The sequence below is a fragment of the Geotrypetes seraphini genome, chromosome 13, assembly GCF_902459505.1.
Source record: "Geotrypetes seraphini chromosome 13, aGeoSer1.1, whole genome shotgun sequence".
Lineage (NCBI taxonomy): Eukaryota > Metazoa > Chordata > Amphibia > Gymnophiona > Dermophiidae > Geotrypetes > Geotrypetes seraphini.
The window spans coordinates 26110534-26129424 of record NC_047096.1 but is presented as its reverse complement, the minus strand read 5'-3'; the positions used below and the strand labels follow the sequence as shown (position 1 = coordinate 26129424).

General features: G+C 43.7%; 1 protein-coding gene across 4 annotated transcripts in view; it reads right to left on the bottom strand.

Annotated features, from left to right (window-relative positions):
- The window catches only part of SIK3 (SIK family kinase 3), a 312583-nt gene that overhangs the window by 147728 nt on the left and 145964 nt on the right, over nt 1-18891 (bottom strand). For all 4 annotated transcript variants that reach the window (XM_033917543.1, XM_033917544.1, XM_033917545.1 and 1 more), the window contains one exon: nt 12625-12688. In XM_033917543.1, the coding sequence (XP_033773434.1) occupies nt 12625-12688 (64 nt within the window). The remainder of the gene's footprint in view (nt 1-12624; nt 12689-18891) is intronic.

The window sequence follows — 18891 nt, the reverse complement described above, 5'->3', positions numbered from 1 at the left end:
AGTGAGCAAATGCTAAATGACAGCTCCTAGATGTCAAGAGATCAAGAAAGCTGGAAGTCTGCAAAGCTGTAAAATGCTTCCAAACAAACCATCCACATGCCTTGTGCCTTGCAAAACAGTTTTCAAGAACTATATTGTCCATTTAGAGCAGAATTTCAAATGCAGCTGACTATAAATCTGTCATAAGAACATAAGAAGTTGCCTCCGCTGAGTCAGACCAGAGGTCCATCGCGCCCAGCGGTCCGCTCCCGCGGCGGCCCATCAGGCCCTTTGCCTGAGCAGTGGTCCTTGACTATTTTTATAATCTATCTCTACTCCTATCCCTATCCTTAATCCTTATCTGTACCCCTCAATTCCCATGTTCTCTAGGAACCTATCCAAACCTTCTTTGGAGCCATGTAACTTGTTCTGGCCTATCACAGCTTCTGGAAGTGCGTTCCACATATCCACCACCCTCTGGGTGAAAAAGTACTTCCTAGCGTCCTCAACAAACTGCACAGAAGCTGTTGCACAGTACCACACACATCCTTCTCCATATGTGTTTTCTTCCCAAGGCTTATTGCACTATAACAGGAACAAGAGGAAAGCCAGTTTTGTAAACAGGGTGCGCCTTAATATAGGGTTGGTTGGTTTGTTTTTAAGTAGTAGCACCTCCAAAATAAAAACAGATAAAGAAAGTGGGATCAGGCAACTATGTGGTGTCACCTCCAAAATTTGAACATGATTACTATCCATTTGCTAACCCAGTAATGCAAATCATCAGCCCACACACACACACTTGTTCTAAAGCACTATTTTAATAGTCAGCCGAAAACTTATGTTGCAGTGCACTGGATAGCTATATATTCTGAAGCAAAATAATATGGCTGTTTCTGTTAATCTCTTGCAAGGTTTCTCCTTCTGCCTTCTTCCCATCTGGCTCTAATCAGAGATCACTCATGCATGGACTCCATATTTGACTTCTTTTAGTTTCGTAATATATAGCTGTACAGCGCTTTCATCCCAAGTACTGACGGAAACATATAACTACAAATGAAAGCAGGCATGGGGGAAGGGAAGATGATAAACTGGGTAAACCAGAAGAAAGTGGAAGAGGGTGGGGGGGGGGGGTTGCATGTGACACAGAGAAGGTAGGAGACAGAAGAACACAGGGGGAAAGCTAGCCCCAGCAGAATGAAAGAAGCCAGTTCAATAATGAACAGATCCACAATGTTTCTCAATGAAGTTAACAGAAAGTGGGACTAGGAAGAGGCAGTAGTTTTGAAAAGATGGATGTGTGAGAGAGGTTTCCAGAAGGTTTCTAAGAGAAAGACCTCTGCCCTAAGCTAGGCCAAACATGTGAATAGAAAAGGATTACAGGCAAATCTTTTCTCTATGGCCTGTCTCCCCAAATCTTAATGACCCAAATAGCAGGAATTTGTAGGAAGAGAGTGCCTTCTGAAGTGCTCCAGAAGGAAAACAAGCTTCACTGAACAGCATCCGGTTTACACTGAGAGCAGAAGCTACATTCAAGCAAGCACAACAAATACTTAATTGCTGTCTGGATTACCCACACAAGGAATGACACCTAAAAGGTTATTTCTGAGTGAAAACAATCCAGCAACTAGTACTTAGGAACAATTGGACACACAGGGGTAATTCTATAAAATAGGCAATAATCTTTGTGTGTCTATTAGGGGTGTAAATAATTAGAATAATGGCATATACTCCTATGTGATTTGACAGCTCCCGGTCACGTTCTGTTATGAGAGTGTAGCGGAGAGACTTTCTATTTTGGGAAACAAAGGTATAAAAAAAGGGTGCTTTCTTTAAGAACTCCCATAAAGCCTTGTACTAGGGCAGGCAAGTTAAAGAGCCCAGGGAATGGGGGAGAGCACTTTAGGAGTGTTTCAGCCTATGATGAAGGACAAATGGGAAGAGATGTCTGAGAAGGGTGGGAAGCCTGAAACCCAGAGGGAGTTTATTAGGAAAAGGCTAGAGGTAAGGGTGCCTTCCCCATGAAGGAAAGAAGCATCTAGTCTTAATTGAGGAAGAATGACTCAAGTTCATTGATAGGTAAAAAGTTAATAAGAGGGAAGAGGTTAGTTCCTTGAGAGCCATAAGAAGTTTCCCCAGTGAGAGTAGGGGAAAAAATTAAGAGCCATATCCCTGGGATCAGAGAAGAATGCACGGTCTAAGAAGCTCCAACATGAAAAGTCTGCTGGAAAAAGCTCAAAAGTTGACAGAATAGAGAAAAGAGACCTTATATACCTTTAATGATTAGAATGAGTTTTGACCTGAAGCCAACTAGCACAACAGCCCGGGTGGAGGAGAGCACTTTGAAAGTTATGGTGTGTTTTAGTGTCATCCAGGGGAAGAGGCTGTGAGGCAGACTGCTCCTAGCCTTTTTAAAAAGGAACCAGCCTTTTTCTATTTCTGAAGGAATATGAAAAGAAACCTACCCCAAGAAGTTTTGAATGGTATTCATGCTTCAAAAGTGGTCGTTAATCAGCATAGTGACTGATGCATTACCAAGTGTCACAAGATGCTTTAAATGCCAAACTCCAACTCACCTTCTAAGCACCAATATCTGTCGTCTTATTCCCTCTGTAATTCCCCCACCTCAGCATAGTGTATTGATGCATCTTCTTGTCCAGTTTGCTGTCTTGATTGTAAACTCTTTTGAGTAGGGACTGTTTCCTCTGTGTTTTGATGTTCAATGCTGCATATGTCTAGTAGCGCTATAGAAATGATTAGTAATACAAGGGCACCCTGTAAACATCCAACTTATGGAGCTTCCAGGAAAATTCCAATAAATCCTCTGTACTAAAGGCCAGGACAGGTACCACATGATTCATATGAAACAGAGAAAACACTTTTGGGGGGGGGAAAACCCCAGAACTGTATGGAGAGAAACATAAATATGGATCTCTGCAGGACAAGGTCTGCAATTCAAAAAAGGAACACAGTCTTCAATGTCAGATCCTTTAGAAAGGCTCAATTCAAAGGGGTGGATCTACCAGAGCACCGAGAATCAAACTGAGGACCCACTACGGCAAGACAGCCCAGAAGAAGGTTGAATGTGCTTTATGCTCTACAAAAATTGCACAACATCAATTGTTTGGAAACAACAGAAGGATGCCACTTAAACCTTCAATGAATTGCAAACCAAACTCTACTCCAAGTAGGACTTCAGAAAGTCCAGGATGAAGAACAGTTTCATTTGCCATGGAGAGAGGTCACACACTGCATACCACCTCTCAAACTTCCACTAATAATAATCATTTCTATATCATTATTAGATGTATGCAGCACTGTACACATTATATGCAGGTACTTTCTCTGTCCCTTATAGGCTCACAATCTAAGTAATGGAAGTAAAGTGACTTGCCCAGGGTCACAAAGAGATGCAGTGGGAATTGAATTCAGTTCTCCAGGATCAAAGCCCGCTGCACTAACCATTAGGCTACTCGCCACACATGAACTTGGACCAAAAGTGTAGAATGCAACCATGCTATCTGTACTGTTGCAATCATCGAGGAAGGGTAGCTCTTATTTCTCCAGTACTACCCCTCAAGGACCAGGCAGGAAGCCAAAAGAGATCTGGGTCCTCCATAACCAGGACCTGCCTCAGCAGGACCCATTCCTACGGAAGAGGGCATGGTAGATCCTGCCAAGAGACAAACCAGGTCCGCAATTCAAGATGTTCCAGCTGAGAAAATCCACTTGTGTGTTGGTTGTCCCTACAATGAGCACTGCTGAAAGTGCTATGAGGGGCCACTCAGCCCACTTGCAGTCAACCAGCTTCTGACGCCACATCTGCATGCCGGGTTCCCCCTTACCTGTTGATGTACGCTACTGCTGTGGCATTGTCAGACATCAATCAGATCACTTTGTCACTCAACAAGGGCAGGATCAACTGCAGTACTATGCAGTCTTCATTGTCAGCCAGTTAATTGTCCATGCTGAATCCAACTGTGACCAGAGGCCCTGAGCAAGATGGCTGAGGTAATGGGCTCCCCAGTTCAAGGCTCACATCCAGAGTCACCTTCATCCAGTTGGGAAGGTCCAGCGATATTACCTTGATGAAAAGGGCTGGCTTGTCTCACCACACCGGGCTCTTCTGAAGAGACTCAGGTAGTGAAAGCTGCATGTCTAAGACTTGCGAATGAGGGGCCTAATGGGACAAACAGTGCTCCTTGAAGAGGATACATGTGGATCCTTGCCCAAGGTACTACCTCCAGTATCTCTACCATTGGACCTGAATAACTAAAAGTAGTTCCAAAGGTCCTGCTGTGCAGAGAGCTCTCTTATGAGCCTGTAACTTGAGCATCTGCTCCTCCAGGAGTAAAGTGGTCCCTTGCTTCATGCTGAATACCACTCCCAAGTATTCCAGCTTCTGTAAGGGCATCAACTACCTCTTACCAAAGTTTACTACTGAAGTTTACCACTAAGCTGCTCCATCCAGCCCACCTTTTGGTGAACCACATAACAAAATGGTCACCATTTCTGCTGTTGCAACCAACAATACCTAGAGGAGTCATGGCACTAGAGGAGTCATGGCTTCTCTCTGAAATCCTGCAAGGAATGCCCACAGCATTGCCCCCATCAAACACAACAAAGAACTAGTGGTGCTGCTCCACTGTTGGGTCCTGCAGGCTCTGCAGCTGCTTTACCTTAGGCATCACCATTATGGGAAAACAACCTTCCCCCCTCTTACTGGACCAGGTCCAGACAATAGACCCACTCCAAGTGGTCTAATTCAGTTGCTCTCTTAACCCAACAAAGCCTTCCACTGCTGGCTGCTTCACCTCAAGAAGAAAGGATCTGCTTTATATTTTAACTTTTAAACACAGCAAAGCTGTTCTCTCTTTATTCTTCTTTCTCTAGCTAAGCACTCTGCAGAGGTGCACCGGGGAAAGGGACATACACACACACTGTTCCTGCTGGCAGGTGTCTACCACTGCCAGGCCACTTCACTGAGCACAAGATTGGGGTTAGGCTTGGGTTTCTGGAGGGAAACAAAATAATCTGCCATCTCAACAGGTGGTAAGGACTTCAAGAGAAGCCTGTCAAAGAACTGCAAGAAGCACAAGCCATGCACTATGTTACTTGGACTAAACCTACAATATCCCAGCTTACCTCATCTGCTAGAAGGAAAGAAATACTGAAAATTTCCAAATCATAACAGCCCTTACTTACACTGGTGATGTCACTGGAAGAATTCTGTACCTCCATCTGCTGGTAGGGGGCCACAACCCACTCAATCTAGCACAGGGATTCTCAACCCATCTAGTCAGTCAGGTTTGCAGGATATCCAAAATGAATATGCATGACATAAATTTGCATGCACTGCCTTTACTGCATGCAAAACTATCCTATGCCTATTCGTTGTGGATATCCTCAAAACTTGAACTGAGGACTGGATTGAAAATTGCTGGTCGAGCAGGATGAAAAGGAACTATAAAATTACTCTCCACAGAGCCATGTCATCATGCTTCAATCTTTTACTGCTTGTACTACAGCAACATTTTGATCCACACCAAGCAAAAAACTGACAACTAGCCACAAGACCTGGTGTAGAAACACCACTATATATCTATAGCTGAAGAGTCTTAATGTACGACAAGGTATTCCATTCTTCTATAAACAAACAGTAAACATGAAGCAGGTCAGTTAACTTTAAAGTGCATCCTATATACTGTACTCCTCTAATTAACCAATGCAACAGAGAAAACTAGGCTTCTATCTCACTTCTCAGGTTATTTGAATTTGTTATTTATAAGCCCACTTTAAGCATGTTATTGATATTTCATGGGTACTTTCACACTCCTAGCAGAAGTCCACTTTTTTTTTTTTTTTTTACTGAAGCATTATCAGCAGAATACATTTTAAAACATCAGGTTTATGCTTTGCCCCCAGATGCTGACTGCTGAGCTGTGATGTACACTGTGATGTAATGTAACTGCAGTTAAGCCATTTTAAGCAGTTATGGTTTAGTCTAAATTATATGAGTAAGAAGAAAACATCTGCCAACTTACCCAGCATTAAAAGCAAAGCCTGTGCGGTAAATGCAGGGGGCTATGCACTGTATTTACCACACAGGCATCATAGAAATATGACAGCAGATAAAGGCCAAATGGCCCATCCAGTCTGCCCATCCCCAGCATCCACCATCTCCTCCTCTCCCTAAGAGATCCCCATGTACCTGTCTCATGTTTTCTTGAATTTAGACAGTCTTTGTCTCTACCACCTCTATCGGGAGACTAATCCATTAATCTACCAACCTTTAGTAAAAAAAAAAAAAAAAAAGTATTTCCTTAGATTATTCCTGAGCCTATCGCCTCTTAACCTCATTCTATGCCCTCGCACTGTGGAGTTTCTTTTCAACTGAAAGAGATTTGCTTCATGTATTTATACAACTTTCATGTATTGGACAACTTTCTGCTGGAAAAGGGAATAGAGGGGTATAGATAGAGGATTACTGCACAGGTCCTGGACCTGTTGGGCCGCCGCGTGAGCAGACTGCTGGGCACGATGGACCTCAGGTCTGACCCAGTAGAGGCATTTCTTATGTTCTTATGTACAATATAGTGGACGTTTTATCAAACCACGGTACAGCTTTTTACCATAGGCCAGGGAGGTAAATGCTCCAATGCTCATTCAATTCCTTTGAGTGTCAGAGCATAGGTTATAAGTGGTAGATAAATACTAAACACTAATACTACCTTGCCGGCCCAAGGTAAAAAGCTCTACCACAATTTAATAAAATGGGACTGTAGGTATTTAAATGTCTCTGTCATATCTCCCCTTTCCTGCCTTTCCTCTAAAGTATACCTATTGAGATCTTTAAGTATGTCCCCATACGCCTTATGATGGAATGTAAGGATCATCTTATAAGATCATCCCTTAAAAACTCTCCCTAGAATCTTAAATTTTCATGGGCCCATACGCCTTATGACATAGATCACCAACCATTTTAATTGCCTTCCTCTGGACCAACTCCATCCTGTTTATATCTTTTTGAAAGTGTGGTCTCCAGAATTGTGCAATTATCATCATGTTATAAGCAGTGGCAAATAGTGAGGATGCCTGCGCTATGTACCATAGCAGGTTACGCAGTGTAGTCCCAAGCATAAATAAATAAAAGATATTGGGCCCGATATTTTAAACTATTTAGCCAGCTGCTAACTGGTTAAATCGCTTGGTCAGGGCTAGCCACTAATATTCAGTGCACCTAACTGGCTAAGTGTTGCAGACTATTGCAGTTAGTGCCCAACATAGAGTCAGCCCTTAAGCATCCTGGTTTCCCACATAAATTTTTATGCAGTAACCCATGGCCAATTAAGTGCTGAATATCGACTCAAGTGGCTATGACTTAGCTAGCTTAAAAATAACTGGATATTCAAAGCCAGAGAATGCAGAAGTCCCAGCTTTGAATATCTGGGAATAATGCTGTCAGCAGTGAGCAAAACACTCATTGTCCAATAGCTGAATATTGACCCCATTATTTCTAGCCCTTCTGATGATATAACTCCCCTTGATGGCAGTGTAGCCCTGAGCTCAGGCTTCTTTGCGAAATTTCCAGGTCCCCTGGGGCAAAAGAGATAACAAATAAACTCCATGATGCGGTACTGATACAAAAAGAATCCAAAGGACCTATGGCAAATATAATTGTCAGAGCAGTTATGACGAGATTTGACTTTAAGGTGACAGGTAGAAGTTAAGATGGTGCATGGCTTGGTGGTAAACATGTGGGAGAAAGAAGATACATGCAACTTGTAACCTGTAAACTGTATATTATAGATTGGTATTAGATCCCTAGTATGTGTTGAGTTAAGATAAAAACTTTTATTGAAAAAACTTGTACTGTAATTATGGAAACTGTTAACTGTTTATTATGTATGTTAACCTGTAACCCGCTCTGAGCTCTTTGGGGAGAATGGGATAGAAAATGAATTAAATAAATAACAATCCATGGGAGATACTGAACTGTGTTGGTTGCACTGTGAACTCCAGGGCTGGTTTGGAGAGCTAAAATCAGAATTAGTAACCTTTAAAGCAAGGGATGCACACCTGGGTACAAAAGCTTAATAACCTGGGCAGCTGAATCCAAGAAGCTGAGATAAAACTAGGGAACCACAAAGATACTCTTCTGACAATACAGACCAAATATCAGGAGTCGGAAATGGCATAAGGTGAGATTTGGAATAAACTGGAAGACTAAGAGAACCAGGCATGTCAGTGCAATTTGAAGTTCCATGGAATACTGGAGGACTTGGTAATGGAGGACAAAGAAACTTGGGTCCAAAAATACAGTGAGCGCCCCTTGGAAGAGGCAGCAGTGGAGCCAAGTCATTTCTGTATACAAACTGAAAGGGCCCAAAGGGCAAAGGGATCTGGGAAGGAGAAGAAGCCCTGCAATATAAATCACTTTCTTTCATGAGTACAAACCAAAGGAAGCAATGTGACAGGCAGCAGGTGAGATTGGCTCCTTCTCATTGCAATCCTCCAAAGTTGATGTTTACTCAGATTTGGCACTGCGGATTCTACAAAGGAGGAGGAAATTTGCTGTAATTACCAAGACACTATCTGAGGATCATGTGAAATACAGGTGGTTCTATCCTATGGTGTTACAATTGGTTATAGAGGAGATTACCATTAAAGCAACAGCAAAGGAGGCAATGAAGGGCAGGCTGGAAGGGATAATCTTCCTCAACCTCAGGGTTCATGGCTAAGAGGAGGCCAAAATATTCAGGCCTCGGGTGGCAATGAGTGGAGCATGGGATAAATGTTTACATAGATAATCTGGATGGACTTGAACATGATTCCAATTCTGGATGCTGAAGTTCTGACTGAATGTCTAAGAGGTGAGAACAAGCACCTTCACAGAAGAAGGGTCCACAAGAGATTATGGGATTTGAACTGCATAAAGGCATAACTGGAAAAGTATGACTGGAATGAATGGGGAGGAGAAATCATGTCTGGATCAAGTCTCAGGGGTGCCTGAAGGGCCCAAGATTAGATATACCTGACATCTTGTGGATAGAGCTTAGGCTCAAGGGAGGGACTTATAGTGTTCTAGGGGGGGTTGAGGGATTTGGAAGGATCTGTTAAAAGGGTCAGGACATTGGACCATGCCATCAGGAATGTTGGGGAGGGTGAAAATGGATCAGACCGGGGGGGAGGGGGGACCGAGGACCTAGATCATGCAAGCTGGGACCATGTTACTGGATTGCTGGTAGGGCAGCTGCAATTACCACCTCCTCTTGGTGGCAGTAAATGCAGCTGTACTATAGCCAATCATGACAGCTAGTACTTGGTAACAACCTGTGCACTAATTGTCATAGCTGGCAACGTCTTCACCCACCTATGTCCCACCTGTTCTTGTGTTAAGCAGCTAACCTGGTGTTTCGACTTTGTTGTCTGCTCTTTTTTTATTTTCTATTGTATAATACATTACAGCTAGTCTACTCTGAACTAATGTATACTGCACGGTAAAACCCACATTATCTCGTTAATGCAGCTTAATAGAAGGCCCTTTAGTAAGCATCTAAAACTTACTGAACACTAATAAATGTGTAAAGAAAATAAGAACCAACACCACTGTTGCTTGAGACACCATCTACCAAACTACCAAGTTATTTAGTTCCAGTCCTGGTTTTAAACCTACATCTTAAAGCAGCACAATATTTTCAGTCCACAATTCTACTCACTGAAATCAGTGCCATAAATCCTATAATGTACCAGAATAGGATGTAAAAAATCCAGGACTGGCCTAAAATATCCCACTTGGAACTGGGTAACTTGGCAGTTCTGTGCCAAACTCTGGAAGATTTCAGATCCGCAGTGTGAAGTATTCCAGAGCCCTCATTATACACACACCAAACTTAAGAAGAGGAACATGTCCTACTGGCAGCAAAGAAGCTTAAATAAGATGCAGAGTTTCAGGTTTAGCTGAAGTGCACCACACTGGGCTTGACAGCATGTGCAATTATTGCTCTGCTAATTCTCAGACAATCTCACCTTCATTTATTAAAGCTCTGCAAACACACACACAATATTCTTCTTTACTCTAACTACTTTGTTCTTTAACCTCCTCCAGAATTTCTCTCCATTGTTTCTGCCCACATCTGTCTCTCACGCTGACAAATCTTTAGGCGTAACATTCAATCCTACCTTTTCAGTGTGCCAGGAATCTATTCTTTCTTCCCTCCACAGTTAAATAACCCAGTCCACCAACTCTTGCTGCAACCTTCTCCAAGCTTTGTTTTTCTCATGACCTGATTATTACAATCTCTGCTCTCTGGCTTTCCTGACCATATTCTTTGACTGCTATAACTCCTCTCAATCTCTGCTATTTTCCTCACTAGACTCACTCTAGACCAGGGATGCCCAAAAGGTTGATCGCGATCGACCAGTAGATCGCAAAGGCAACGCGAGACTCGCGTTGCCTTTGCATTCTCCCTGTTCCCCGACGCTGTAACAGGCTAGCAGCAACTGCAAAAGTACCAGGCACACCAGCCTCTCCCCCCCTTCCCCCCACCGTCAATTCCGACGTTGGAGAGGAAGATCCGGGCCAGCCATTCACTGCCTGGCTGGCCAGGAACTTCCTCTCCAATGTCAGAATTGCCGTCGGGGGGGGGGGGGGGGAAGGTTGGTGGGCCCGGTGCTTCTGCAGTCGCTGCAGGCCTGTTGCAGCATCGGGGAACAGGGAGAACTCGGCAGCAACGGCGGCTTGGGTGCCTGTTCCCAGACGACAGCCCTGGCAGTGCCTTGGGGAGAAAGAAAGGGGGGCAGGGAGAAAGAAAGAAAGGGGGCAGGAGACAGAATGAAAGACAGAGAGAAAGAAAGAAAGGGGGCAGTGAGACAGAAAGAAAGACAGACAGAAAGAAAGGGGGGCAGGGAGTGAGAAAGAAAAAGTTGAGGGAGGGAATGGAGTGTGTCGGGTGGCAAGGGGCAGGCAGGGAGAGAGAAAGAAAAAGTTAGACTCATGGAAGGACAGAGATGTTGGTTGGGTAATGGAATGAGGTCTGGAGGAGAGGAAGCATGCAGGAGGCAGAAAGAAGGGAAGAAATATTGGATGCACAGTCAGAAGAAGAAAGTGCAACCAGAGACTCATTAAATCACCAGACCACAAAGGTAGGAAAAATGATTTTATTTTCAATTTAGTGATCAAAATGTGTCCGTTTTGAGAATTTATATCTGCTGTTTATATTTGCACTATGGCCTCCTTTTACTAAACCACAGTAGCGGATTTTAGCGCAGGGAGCCTATGAGCGTCGCGGTTTAGTAAAAATGGAGGGGGTATATTTGCCTATTTTTGTTTAGTTGTTACTGAGGTGACATTGCATATTTTAAAGTCATTACCTTGACCTCTTTGAAAAAAAACCTGAATATAAATGATAATTAGCATTTTCTCTGCATACAGTGTGCTTTGTGTTTTATTAAAATGTTATTGTTGATAGATCATTTTGACTTGGCCATTTTAAAAGTAGCTCACAAACCAAAAAGTGTGGGCACCCCTGCTTTAGAGCCACACTATCCTCCACTGGGATAGTGGTTTTCTTGGTGACTGCTGCCACCAGCACATTCACTCTGGACCACTTGAACTTATCCAGTTCCTTCTGAGGCATCTGGTGATGCCTACTGCGTGGAGAGTAACTCTTGGATGCCTTGACGGAACAATCCCTCAGTAATGCATTTCGTAAGGGTTTATATAGGGCATTACAGAGTAGTCCATAATAAGATTTTACTTAGGAAATGGTTGTTGCACAGAGGATGCAGTCACAACTCTCCATTAAGATATCTAGTTATAACAGGAAGGGAAGCTAAGAATAAAGCATGAGAGGCTTGCTACCTGAACTTTGAGAGCACCAACCACCAGGCCTTTTTCAAGACCGTTGTGAAGAAATGAAAGGACTACAGTTATCTGAGCCCTATATGGTTGCTGAAAATCTTTCCAAGGCTTAGTATAAGTTTCAAGTTTATTACATTTGATATACCACCTAAATAAATCCAGACCTCCACCACCAATTTATTATTTGTATAGTACTACCAGGCACACACAGCGCTGTACATTGTACATGCAAGAGATGGTCCCTGCTCAGAGGAATTTACAATCTAATAACACACAAACACACAAATTCACATACTGCAATGGAGGGAGGGAACCATAGCTGCTAACACCTATCCTGGGCTGCCACAGGGCCAAACAGCCTGTGCTCAAGCACCTGATAAATCAAGGGTGAGCCTAGCTTTCAGGGAAACAGTCCATGAGCTCTACAGATGAAAATGCAGGCCACCTAAACAGGTTCCCTAAAAGGGTTGCCCTGCTAACTGCTGACTTCTGCTCAGTGAGTCTGCGCCTTCTCCCAGGTAGAGTTGCGCCAGGTCTACTAGGGTCTTCTTGAGTACCAAAAGCCTCACGATTTGGATAAAAAACCCAAATAACAAAATATATTCAGAGCAGAAAGACACTTTCTCAACTTGCTTGCAGAAAGAAAAACGGAAGGGCTGAGCTCCACCAAGTGACATAAGCTTGCGGGTTTGGGGAAAGAACTCATTTGTCAAGACTACTGTACCCTTTGCTCTGGAAGTGCCCTTTATTGAATCACCTCCTATCAGGTTAAAGAAGGTACTTACCAAATATTTCCCCACCACTTGCATACTCCGTCACCAAATAAATCATCCTTTCTGTCTCCATAACCTGAACAGAAGAGCACAGGAATGGGAGAAAGTAAGTAAGTAATCCTATAAACAGGGTGGAAAGGAGAGAAAAGGTAAATTCACATCTCTATTACATACGAACACATTAACCCCCTAAATCTATAAATAGAAGGTGCAGCTAGGCGTGCAACTGTGCACTCATTATAGAATAAGTTATGCACATAACTTAATTATTTAATTTGGCATTAACAAGTAGTAAACAGCACTAATTTGAAGTTACTTGCATACCTGACTTATGCCCCATTTCTATAATCTTTGGCATGCAAATGCAAGTGAGGAGTTCACCTGGGAGGGGTATGGGTGAGGCAGGGGCATGCCAAGCAATTACATGCTAAGTTTATAGAATACTGTCAACTAATTGAATTCAGCATATTTATATTCCATTCTACTGAAGAGTTCTGACCGAATTACAAACAAAAAGAAAATTACAAAGAGAGATTAGGTTCTTATCTTGATAATATCTTTTCCAATAGATAGGAATGGTATGCTGAACGTTAGGGTACTCTGTCCATTCTCGCAAGCATACTGTAGAAAGATGTCAATCACAGCTTTCACAACCTCCTCTTTCTCCTAGGAGTCTGCTGCCCCCTTCAGTTCATTCCAAAGCATGCAAGAGCTCTAGAGTAATAGGAGAAGGGGGGACATTGGGAACTCCCCAAAACCAAGGTTCTGATCTGCTCATATAACGTTATAACAGTCAATAATGAAACTGTAATGTATAAATGAATGAACATTATCACTGAATAGTAAAGCACATCAAATACAAACAGCAGCTTGAATATTAGTGGAGCTCAATTATCTCTTGAGATTCTATTTACAAATTGATTCTGAACCCATAGTCCAACTCGTCAGAGAAGTCTTAGCTATAGAGAGGACCATAAAGCATAAGTCAGAAACAGGCGCATCAGAAATTATTGGGTGGGGGGGTTCAGCATATCTTTCCTATCTACTGGAAGATATATTATCAAGATAAGAGCCTAATCTCTTTTTCCAGTGCAATAGGAATGGTATGCTGAACCTTAGTGATGTTCATAAGCAATCCCCAAAATCCCAGATGGGAGAGATAAGCCTGCTTTTAGTACTGATGATCCAAAAATAAAATCCTTGTGCGCTGCCACATCCACTCTATAAAATTTAGTGAGTGTATAGGGAAGTCCATGCCACAAATCTGCATATCTTCTCTGGAGGAACTGCCCTCAATTCTCCCCAAGAGGATGCTACTCCTCTGGTTAAACGCGTTTCAACAACAACGGCGGTTGTTTGCTGCAGACAATGTAGGTGGAGAAGATCACTGACCAAATCCACCAGGAAATGGTGGCCTTGGAGGTTGGTCTGCCTCAGGTTGGCTCTTTAATTAGGACAAAGAGATGGTCCAATAGATGAAACTCATTAGTTACTTCCAGGTAAGACAAGAGAAATCTGTGGACATCCAGCAGCTTTAAAGCCTTGTCTTTCTTCTTAGAACCTGCAGGTTGAAAGGCTGGAAGCCTGACTTCCTGGTTGATGTGACATACTGATAACAACCTTTAGCAAAAAGGATGTACTGTATACAAAGTCACTCCCATTTCCATGATCCTCAGAAATGGTTCCCTGCACATCAAAGCTTGCAATTCTAAAACTCTTCTGGTCGAGGTAACTGCAACTAGGAACACTGCTTTGATCATAAGATCCATGAGAGAAGCTTCCTCCAAAGGCTCATACGGGGCCCTCCGAAGACCCTCTAATATGATGTTAAGATTCCAGGAAAGAAAGGGAATGTGAATCGATGATCTGAAGAATCTAATAAATGTCTAGGTGAGTAGCCAGGGAGACTCACTTCTCTTGGCCTCTAAAGCAAGCCAGGCCTGCCATCTGCACCTTAAGTGATGTCACCAATAATCCCTTGTCCAGGCCCTCTTGAAGGAAGGCCAGTACCAATGATATTGGGCCTTTGTTGGGCTCCAGATTCTCCTTGTTGTACCAGCGCTGAAAAGTAACCCATACCTTGGCATATGCCCAAAGAGTGGATGGTTTCTTGGCCTTCAGTAGGGTGGTAATAACCACTTCTGAATATCCTTTCTTGGTTAGTGCTGCTACTCCAGGGGCATGCCAAACAATCGGTCCCTGTGTGAGCAAGTCTGGATACACCTGGAGCCAGAGACTTTTATCCACTTGTACGCATATTAGAACTGCATACCAAAGATACCTAGGCCAATCTGGAGCCATGAGGATCATCTTCCACTGATACTATTCAACAGACCACCTGGCCTGTAAGAGGCCATGGAGGAAACACATACAGCAATCTGGACTTTGGCCATGGTTACACCAGGGTGTCCAGCCATGCACTTCTGGTCTTGTATCTTCAGCTGAAAAACCAAGGTGCTTTCTTGTTGCACGCTGTTGCCATCAGATCAAACACTGGACGCCCCCAACGTCCTACAAAGTCCTAGAACACCCATAAGGCCAATGACCACTCTCCTGGGTCCATGTCTGTCCACTTGCACATAGTCCACTCCAGCTACGGATGCTACTGTGTGATGGCCAGCAGGTACTTTTCTGCCCAAGCAAACAGTAGTTTCACCTCTAGTGGAGCGATGTGCTTCTGGTTGCCTTCCTGCCAATTGACATAGACCACTCCTGTGACATAGACCACTGCTGGTTGCCTTCCTGCCAATTGACATAGACCACAGCTCTGCCTTCCAGCACCAACTGTAGATTTCGCAAAGCCAGGCAGACCACTCTCCATTCTGGCCTGTTTATCAACCGCTTCCGCTGGGATGGTGTCCATTCCCTTGAACAGGCGACCACTGCAGTGCGCCCCCTCCCCCCAGCTGAATAGGCTGACATCCGTTGTCAGTGTGACCCAGGAATCAATCTGAAATGGAATCCCTTGTGCTAGAAACTGAGGGTGCAGCCACTAATGCATGCTGCTGTGGGTTGCCTCCATACAGGGAGACCAATTGGTCTCTGTGGAGACCAATAAGACAACAGTGCTTGAAGTGGATGCATATGCACCCTTGCCCAGGGCACTACTTCTATGGCAGCTGCCATCGAGTCCAGAACCTGTAGGTAGTGCTACGCTGTAGGCACTGGCTGTGACAAGAGGTTCATAATTTGCCCCCAAAGCTTCTGTCTGTGTGCCTCTGATAGAAAAATCCAGCCTTCCACCATGTTGAAAAGAACTCCCAGATATTCCAAAGACTGAGTAAGGACTAAATGGCTCTTTCAAAAGTTTACAATCCAGCCCAGACTCTGCAAAGTTTGCACAACTGCCGCCACTGCTCTTTCTCCCTCTTCTCAAGAGGGGCTCTGATGAGCCAGTTGTCTAGATAAGGATAAATCAGACAGACAGCCATATGGAGATGAGCTGCTACCACCACCATCACCTTGGTGAATGTCCAGGGTGCCACAGCCAGCCCAAATGGTAATGCTGAGAATTGATAGTGATTCTCCAACACGTGAGAGAATTGATAGTGATTCTCCAACATGTGAAATCTCAGGAACTTTCTGTGTACTGGGAAAATTAGAATGTGGAGATAAGCCTCTTTCAAATTCAGGGTGGCTAGAAACTCTCCCGGCTGGATCGCTGCAATGACAGATCTCATCTTCTCCATCTGGAAATATGGCACCCTCAGGATCGAATTGGGCCTTTAGTAATCAGAATCTTTCTTGGGCATGACAAAATGGGCCTTCAGTCATCAGAATCTTTCTTGGGCATGACAAAATATATTGAGTATCTTCCCAAGACCAAATGCTCTTCCAGAACTGGTTATATGGCTTGAATATCGAGCAATCTGTTTAATGTTGCCTGGACTTGGGCTGCTTGATCCGATCAGCCCACCGGAGAATCCAAAAACCAGTCAGACAGAGTATATGCAAACTCTATCTTGTAACTTTCTCTGACAATATCAAAGACCCAAAGATCTGTCGTTATGCTTTCTCAGGCCTCCAGAAAATCCGAGAGCCGACATCAAAATTTCTGAAGGGCAGCTGGAAACCTGGTGTCATTTTGGTTTCTTGGCTGACATTGTTACCCGGGAACCTGTATTTTTGATTTTCCAGGTTAAAGATTATCTCTGTCTGGAACCTTGATAGGTTCTTTGAAATGAATCTCCTGAAGCGTATTGGCAAAAACATTGGGACTCTCGAAAGGCGCTCCAGTTCTGGCTTCTAGCCACTTGAGATCTGCTCTCCGGTAAGGACTTGGGATGACAATCTTGCACACTGGCCATAAGATCATCCAGGCCTTTGCCAAAAAGCATCTGTCCCTTGAAGGGGAGCCTGCTAAGCATAGCCTTGGAGGTTGAATCACACCCCATTGTCAAATCCACAGCATGCATCTTTGGCTGCAGAGCTTATGCACCAGTTTGGTGCGCCATGTTGCTATTCCAGGGATACTGGGGATATTTTTGCTCCCCTATGAGGCTCAAAAGCCATGTGCCATGCCCTAGAGCACAGGTGTCGAAGTCGGTCCTCGAGGGCCACAATCCAGTCGGGTTTTCAGAATTTCCCCAATGAATATGCATTGAAAGCAGTGCATGCACATAGATCTCATGCATATTCATTGGGGAAATCTTGAAAACCCGACTGGATTGCGGCCCTCGAGGATCGACTTTGACACCCCTGCCCTAGAGGCTGCTTGGGAGCTAAATTTAAAGTCCCTGCCTCACCGCTTCGCTCGATGCTGCATGTAGTGCAAGGGTGCTCTTCTGCCACCCATCCTTCACAAACAAGGCATGATATAAGGGTATTAGATTCAGAGGACTCCATCCCTGGCATTTTGGAAGCAAAACTAGGTATTCTGCAGAAGTTTGAAAACTTAGAAAAAAATCTGTAAAATCCAAGATGGCTGCCACTGGTGAATTTTAGTGCTAAAAAAACAGCTTAAAGTCACCTCAGAGATGATCAAAATCATAAAAAAACCAAAACAAAACCCCAGGATTTTAGGTAAAGGGGGACGAAGGTCCTAGCTGTAGAAACCATTTAAAACAGCTTTTGAAGACACGCCCCCCCTGATTTTTCCCACAGGCTGTCACAGCCTTACTCACAGGCCATGTGCTGAGGAAATGGTGCTGCTGCTGCCTGCTTCAGATCCTCTCAGGTGTAGCTATTCTAGAAGAGGCCCTCTACTTCCAATCACTCAGCCACTTTGCTGGGATCTTCAGTCAGACCTCCACGGACCGATCTTCAACACCCCAGACCTCACAAAAAAGGAAGAGACAAAACACTGCCAGCACTTTGCGTGCTACAAAGGAATGCTATTAGTGCCTAAACAGCTTGAGCTCCAGCTCCTGACCAAGTCAAAGTGGTGAGCAAACACCAGGGAAATGGACCCTGGGCTCCACTAATCTTCAGCAGGCTGGCTGAAATAGGTCCCCAAAGGATACACCTGCAGCTTTAAAATCTGCTCCTCTCTACACAAAGTAGACTCTTATAAAAAGGGATCTCTGATTTCCAAAAAAAGACTGTGACTAGAACAAAACTATCGCAAAATAAAAAATAAATAAACCAAGCTGATCAGAAGATACCTTTTCATGCTCGCCTGCAGAAAGAGAAACTGAAGGGGGCAGCAGGGGGAGCAGCAAACTCCTGGGAGAAGGAGGAGGTTTCGAAAGCTGTAATTGATGTCTTTCTACAGTATGCTCACAAGATTGGACAGAGAATCCTAAAGATCAATATACCATTCCTATTACACTGAAAATCACAATATTATAAATCTACCAAAAAATAACATTTAAAAACTACAAAGCTGATACTAAATGCATATCATTCAGGCCCAGATTCTCAAATCTTTAACGCCATCGCTAAACTATTTTCCGGCGGTTTAAACTGTATGCAGTTTAGCGACAGATTATCAAAAGGGATTATTATCTCCTTCTTTAGCAAGGATTCTAGAAGTCTCCGACACTGACATGCAAATGGGCTCTTCAATATTGAAATGAGCCCTCCGGTGGATTCTTTAAAAAAATGAAGAGTCATTTTTAAAAAGCGGTGTTGGTTTTTGGCGGCTAAAAAAGTGCACAGTTCAACCAATCATTGCAATCCAAAGATTTTCATTCTGCAGGGAAATTATCCACATGCACCTGCTTTTCAAAATTTAACCTCAACAAGAGTCCTTGCAAGACCTTGTTTCGCAGAACGCTGTATCAGGAGAAGCAAAATATTTTGGATTACAATCATCAGTTGAACTGTGACGACAATAGA